The 6,763-nt window shown below is 55.1% G+C and overlaps 1 protein-coding gene across 1 annotated transcript in view; it reads left to right on the forward strand.

The window, feature by feature from the left end:
* CHEK1 (checkpoint kinase 1) overlaps nt 1-6,540 on the forward strand; it is a gene marked incomplete at its 5' end in the record, with an annotated part of 26,353 nt that extends 19,813 nt beyond the window's left edge. Inside the window, 5 exon segments of the mRNA XM_014588760.1 lie at nt 1,807-1,915; nt 2,088-2,265; nt 3,364-3,495; nt 5,066-5,167; nt 5,762-6,540. Coding sequence (XP_014444246.1) covers nt 1,807-1,915; nt 2,088-2,265; nt 3,364-3,495; nt 5,066-5,167; nt 5,762-5,857 — 617 coding nt within the window.
* Nucleotides 6,541-6,763: the final 223 nt, after the last annotated feature.

Consider the following 6,763-nt stretch of genomic DNA (forward strand, 5'->3'; position numbering starts at 1 on the left):
GGGGGCGCGGGGCAGGGGGGGCCGGTGCAGAGGGAGCCGGTGCAGAGGGGGCTGGTGCAGAGGGGCCCGGTGCAGAGGGGGCCGGTGCAGAGGGAGCCAGCTGCAGGCTGTCTCCATCGGCACCTCAGCATCCCTGTGCCGTGCCAGGCACTGGCATCACGTGCTGAGCTGTGCGGTGGGGCGGTGTGGGAATGTCGGAAGAGTGTGGAGTTCTGTGGGCACCCTGCGGGCAGGGTCGAGGTGGGGCTAAGGGTTGGAACCCGAGGGTTGGAGCCATGATTTCCACGTCATGATTGCCCTTGGTAAATCGTCTCCAGAGGAGGAAGGGGTTCTGGAGCAGTCCATGACGTCTGTGGTCTTTACCCCAAGTTCTGTTTATGGAAGTCTGGTTCTTCAGCTAGAGCTCCCTGCCCCCAGAACACTGTAGTCGCCCTCAAACTCATGGTCTCAGCGTGGCACTGGCTGTCAGGCCGTGGTTCCCAAGCACATAGTTTGACACGTGAGCTTTGGAAGTTCATGACTTGACTGAGCACTTTTCTTATAAAGTTATGGAGGAAGACTCCCCATTTACTAAGGGAGTGAGGAAGACTCCCTATTTAGTAAGGGAGTGAGAAAGACTCCCTATTTAGTAAGGGAGTGAGGAAGACTCCCTATTTACTAAGGGAGTGAGGAAGACTCCCTATTTACTAAGGGAATGAGTAAGACTCCTTATTTACTAAGGGAATGAGTAAGACTTCCTATTTAGTAAGTGGGTGAGTGAGACTCCCTATTTAGTGAGTGAGTAAGACTCCCTATTTATTAAGTACGTGAGTGAGTAAGACTCCCTATTTAGTAAGTGAGGAAGACTCCCTATTTAGTAAGTGGGTGAGTAAGACTCCCTATTTAGTAAGTGAGTAAGACTCCCTATTTAGTAAATGGTAAGACTCCCTATTTAGTAAGTAAGACTCCCTATTTAGTAAGTGGGTGAGTAAGACTCCCTATTTAGTAAGTGAGTGAGTAAGACTCCCTATTTAGTAAGTGGGTAAGACTCCCTATTTAGTGAGTGGGTAAGTAAGACTCCCTATTTAGTAAGTGGGTAAGACTCCCTATTTAGTGAGTGGGTAAGTAAGACTCCCTATTTAGTAAGTGGGTAAGACTCCCTATTTAGTGAGTGGGTAAGTAAGACTCCCTATTTAGTAAGTGGGTAAGACTCCCTATTTAGTAAGTGAGTGAGTAAGACTCCCTATTTAGTAAGTGGGTAAGACTCCTTATTTAGTGAGTGGGTAAGTAAGACTCTTTAGTTAGTGGGTAAGTAAGACTCCCTATTTAGTAAGTGAGTGAATAAGACTCCCTATTTAGTAAGTGAGTAAGACTCCCTATTTAGTGAGTGGGTGAGTAAGACTCCCTATTTAGTAAGTGAGGAAGACTCCCTATTTAGTAAGTGAGTGAGTGAGTAAGACTCCCTATTTAGTAAGTGGGTAAGACTCCCTATTTACTGAGGGAGTTAGTGAGTGGGTAAGCAAGTGAGTAAGACTCACTATTTAGTGAGTGAGCGAGTAATTAAGACTCCCTATTTAGTAAGTGAGTGAGTGAGCGAGTAAGATTCCCGAGTGAGTGAGCAGCAAGCGAGTAAGGCTCACTAGTGTGTAAGACTCCCGAGTGAGTGAGCGAGTAAGAGAGTAAGACTCCCTACTTAGTGAGTAAGACTCCCTGTTTAGCCAGGGAGTGGATTTCCATGTGGTCTTCACCTCTTCAAGGTGCCAGTTGGGTTAGCTAGAAACGTCTGCGTGGGGGACTTGAACTAGCGCCATGCCTGCTCTTTCCTAGGGGCAAAGCGGCCCCGAGGCTCACCGGGTAGTGTGCCAGAGTCGCCGGGCGGCCTCTCGAAGCACGTCCGGTCCACCGTGGACTTCTCGCCGGTGCGCAGTGCTTCCAGGTAGGATTCCGGAAGGCGGAAAGGCTGCGCTGTGGGTCCTGTCGCCGCGAGGGTGGCGCACAGATGTGCTTCCTCTCGCCGGGCGTCGCTTTGTGAGTGCGAGGACGGTTGCGTGATGTGGAGAGGCCGGATGGGTTTGTTAAGACCTGTTCCCTTTGCCTCGATGCTGCAGTGAAGAGAGGGTGAGATACTCCAGCTCCCAGCCGGAACCGCGGACGAGCCTCTCCGTCTGGGACAGCAGCCCCTCGTACCTCGACAAGCTGGTGCGAGGGATCAGCTTCTCCCAGCCTGCGTGTCCCGACCACATGCTGCTGAACAGCCAGTTCCTTGGCACTCCAGGGTCCTCACAGGTGAGGGAGGCTGCCCTCGATTTTTTATTAACAGATGCAAATCTTGAGGCCAGCAGATGGCATGGTGGTTGAGGTGCTGGACTCCCACATGGCCAGCTGTGAGTCCCAGACCTGGGGTTCTTTTTGGGTGCATGTGCCCAGAATCCCGGGAGAGTGGAGGAGAAGGGATTGTCCACTTGGCCGTCCCCTCTGGGAGGTGACTTCTCACGTTCCCTCTCTCTGTCTCTTGCAAGTGTTTCTTTCTGCTTGTTTTTGTTTGTTGTTTTGGGGGTTTTGTTTGTTCATTTGTTTGTTTGTTTGCTATTGGGCACTTGCACTCACCAGAGAGGCAGAGAGACAGACAGAGAGACAGAAAGCAAGAAATCACCCCCAGGGGGCATGGCCACGCCGCAATCCCTTCTCCTCCATTCTCCTCTCAGGATCTTGGGCACGCACACACATGCGCCCGGTGTGAATTTAAGTCACTGGGTCCGGGATTCGAACCGCGATAGACTACATGGGAGTCCAGCAACATAGCCATTACGCCAACTTCTGTTCTCATTTTTCTCTTTTTTGATAGAGATTTTTAGTATAGGGTGCGTATGCTCGCCAGAGAGACAGACAGAAAGTGAGAAGTCACCCCCCCCATCAAGGGGGGCTGGCCACACCATAATACCTTCTTCTCCGTTCTCCTCTTAGGATTTTGGTCACACACACACACACACACACACACACACACACACACGTGCGCCCAAGGTGAGTTCCAATTCGCTGGGTCCGGGGTTCAAACTGTGTTCGACTATGTGAGAGTCCAGCAACATAACTATTATGCCATCTGCTGGTCCCATACCATTAACATTTTTAATTTGACCAGCAATTCACACAGAGAAAGGGGGAATGAGAAAGCAGCCACCAGGTCTGGGACTTGAACCGTGATCAGCCATGTGGGCGTGTCCAGCGCTTTAACTTTAACCCCCATGCCACCCACTGGCCCCGTGTTTAAACTGTAGATGGCTTTTGGACAAGGAAAACTGAATTAGAGGCCTGAGGCCCGGAAGAGTGTTGTCAGACTGACCCACTCGTGGTCGTAGTGGACTCACTCTGCCCCGTCTGCCACAGAACCCCTGGCAGCGCTTGGTCAAGAGGATGACACGGTTCTTCACCAAACTGGACGCAGACAAGTCCTGCCAGCGCCTGAAGGAGGCCTGTGAGCAGCTGGGCTACCAGTGGAAGAGGAGCTGCGTGAACCAGGTGCGTGCCTTGCTCGCTCAGCCTTCCTCGTGAGTGTGCCCACACACTGGGTACAGTGATGCAGTAGACCTCCACAACAGTGATCCGTTTAACTGGAGAAGAAGCCCCTGGGATGGAAGCACCGAGGTGAAATGCTCTTTGCTCAAAGAAGGGTATTTCTTAAAAGACCTCTCTGGGTTATTAAAGATACCCAGCGGGGGAGTTTGGGTCAGAAACCGTACGTGCTCCGACCGCAGATGGTGGCAGGGTCCCCGAGGAGGAAGAGAGCCGTGCTGACCCTGCTCTCCCCTCCCTGCCCACGGTGGTCACCGGACGCCGGCTTCGGCCCACATTGTGGAGACTCAGACGCCCGGGGGCGGTGGCGCACCTTAGCTTCTGTGATGAGGCCCCAGGTGCACGCGGTGTGTGGGCGTTCGTGCCTCCTGACCTGAAGGGGCGCTGGCCCGGGTCCCCGCGCTGTAAGTGCTCTGGAGCCGCCGTGCCCTCTGCTGTGTAAGAAAGGCCGTCTGTCCAGGCTTCAGACCCTGCAGTCCTGGCACCCGGGGGCCCGGGAACATGCCCCTGTGTGGGCACACCGAGCAGCTGTCAGACTGTGGCCTGGATGGTGCAGATGTTCTGTGTCAGACCGACTGGGGGGTGACATGGCCCTGTCCACAGGAGGGACATGCCGCAGGCGTGTGACTCACTGTAAGACATGGGACGCAGCACACAGGCTGGGGCGCCGTGGCGAGGGAAGGCCTGCGCGGTTACTATGCTCGGCCCTTGGCTTTCTGTGGGTTGGTTAAATTGCCAAGGTTCAAAGTGGGGCAGGCCGGCCGGGTGCTTTAGTGACCTCGCTGTGTTCCACCCCCGGTATCTTCTCCCTGGGCGTGTCTCCGTAGAAGCCTTGATCTCCGGTCGCTCAGCTCGCAGCCTCAGTCCTGGCCACAGGCTGCCGCAGGAACGCAGTGGCCCGGGTGGGACACGTGCCCACTGGGATGAGCGAGGTTTTGGCGTGCAGGTGTCACCCTTACTCACGGTCCACTTTCTGTGGTTTCAGTTGCCTGTGGTCGCCGTGGCTAAGACCTGCCCAGTGGAAAGCCCGCTGGTAAAGGTCTGTGGCCTGTAACTTACGGCCCTCAGGACCTCGTGCCATCTGCTGCCGTCCCCCGTGAGCAGACGGCAGGAGTTTGAGTGAGACCACGCCATGCACCCGTTACCGCGTGGCGGCCAGGACAGTGCCCCTGTAGTGCTGGTCCTCGCGGTCTCGGGCAGGTGGGCCTCGCAGGTGGGCACGCACTTCACAGCAGGCCCTGCGTTCTGGCGGTCGCGCCGTGCTCAGCCCTGCAGCACAGGCTGGGGCTCGATGCTGGGGTCGCGGTGGCTACAGAATTGGGGCGTTTGCACACCGTCCTTCAGTCAGAGGCCACGAGGTGGCCTTGTGCGCCCGGAGCGCGAGCGTCTGTGGGAGCGTGGTGCTGCAGGCCCAGCGCCGTCGCCGCGGCACTGTAGGGGGCCCGTTCCGGGGCCATGGGGTGCCCGCACGCTCCCACCCGGTAGCGGGCACCCCTCCAGCCTCTCTGTGCCTTAGGTCACTGTGTCGACAACTGATCGGAGGAACAACAAACTGATTTTCAAAGTGAATTTGCTAGAAATGGACGAGAAGATTCTGGTAGACTTCCGGCTCTCTAAGGTACTTCCAGTGGCTCTCGTCCCTCTGCGGGGGAGGGGACGGCATGCCTTTTACATGTGGCCTTTTAAATATGTGCTAACTTGCTTTTTCCATCCAGCGTTATGGTTTATTCTTCTGAAACGTGACTTCTTTAAAGGTCATTTCATTATCATCACAGTTTTTGCCCTGGGCCAGCCCCTGGGGCCGGGGGGACCGCATTGTTGATGTGTGCTGTTTCCTGGAAGTTGTTCGGGAGTCGAGACCCGCCCGTAACCGGGCCTCCTGGCCATGTGGCCATGATAAGACACAGCATCGCTTACTTGTAGTTCGCGAACCCACCTGCCAGGGAGAGCCCCGGGTTAGGCCCAGAGACGCCAGGCCAGTGCGTGAAGCAGATGGGGTGCTGCTTCCCATCCTCTGAGCCGGGGCGCTGAGAGCAGAGAGGGCTCGAAGGCAGGTCTGGCCATCCGTGCCGCCACCTCGCGCGGGGTACCTGCGCTCCGCAGAGGCCCTGGGGGTCAGCCCGAGTGCCTGAGGCCTCTCTGCTCAGCACCCGGAAGTGACTTCATGGCCTAATCTCTTTCTCTGACGTGTTCTTGGCTATTCCTATTACAGGGTGATGGATTGGAGTTCAAGAGACACTTTCTGAAGATTAAGGGGAAGCTGAGCGACGTTGTGAGCAGCCAAAAGGTTTGGCTTTCTGCCACGTGACCGCCCCAGCGGCTCTGGGACTCGCGGGGAGTGGGCGCTGCTCGTGGCTGACCCCCTCGAGAGCTGGTCGTGTGTGGCAGACCGCTAGCAGTCGCTCCGACGGGTTCTCTGCCGCCGTCCCGTACCTCCGGCTCTTCCCATGTTTTGCATACAAGCAATACCACACCTGCATTGTCAGTAGGGCTTCGGGGAAGGGATGGCAGGACCCACTGAATCGTCTTCAGCCCAGTTGTGTGTCTGAATTGGAAACCTGTCGGGAGAGCCACGTCTGAGTTACGTGAGCGCTCCAGCTCTTCCGCTACTCTGTGGTCCCATTTTGCTTTATTCAAAAAGTACGTATTTCCTCCACGTTGATTTGACTGTAAGGATGCGTCGGTAAAAGCTTAAGCCCTGACTTGCGAGCAGTAGACATACCGGGCCATGAAGTGAGGCCAGCTTCAGGAAACAGCCCAGCATGTGTACCGTCTCCTCATGGCCTGGCCGGCCACAGCAGCTCACTCTGGTTGCAGTGCTCCTGCCGGCGATGTCTGCACCCTGCTTGTCTCTCAGTAGCCGTCGACAGAACCTCTCGGGCTCAACAAATTTGACTAAAAATTACCGTTGCACATTTTAAGTGTTTTTCTATGTTATTTTCTACTTTCATGGCCATATTTTAATCCTTTACTACGGAAATAAATTCTATTTTGAAATGAACGTCTCACCCGTGAACTTCCTGGAGGCTAGGCTTTCGGGTGGGCGAGCAGGCGCAGTCATGGGCCGGGCCCTGGCTCCGTCGGACTTGCAGAAACCGGCTTCTAATAGGGTTGACATTAGCTCTGACTTGTGAGGCTGGCGCCCATATTCCTTGTAAATGATAAGGCTGTCACTAAGTCACGCAGTATATGTAATCAGGTGGTAAACTCCGTG

The sequence above is a fragment of the Tupaia chinensis genome, unplaced genomic scaffold (genome assembly GCF_000334495.1).
Source record: "Tupaia chinensis unplaced genomic scaffold, TupChi_1.0 Scaffold000037_4, whole genome shotgun sequence".
NCBI classification, from domain to species: Eukaryota; Metazoa; Chordata; class Mammalia; order Scandentia; family Tupaiidae; genus Tupaia; species Tupaia belangeri.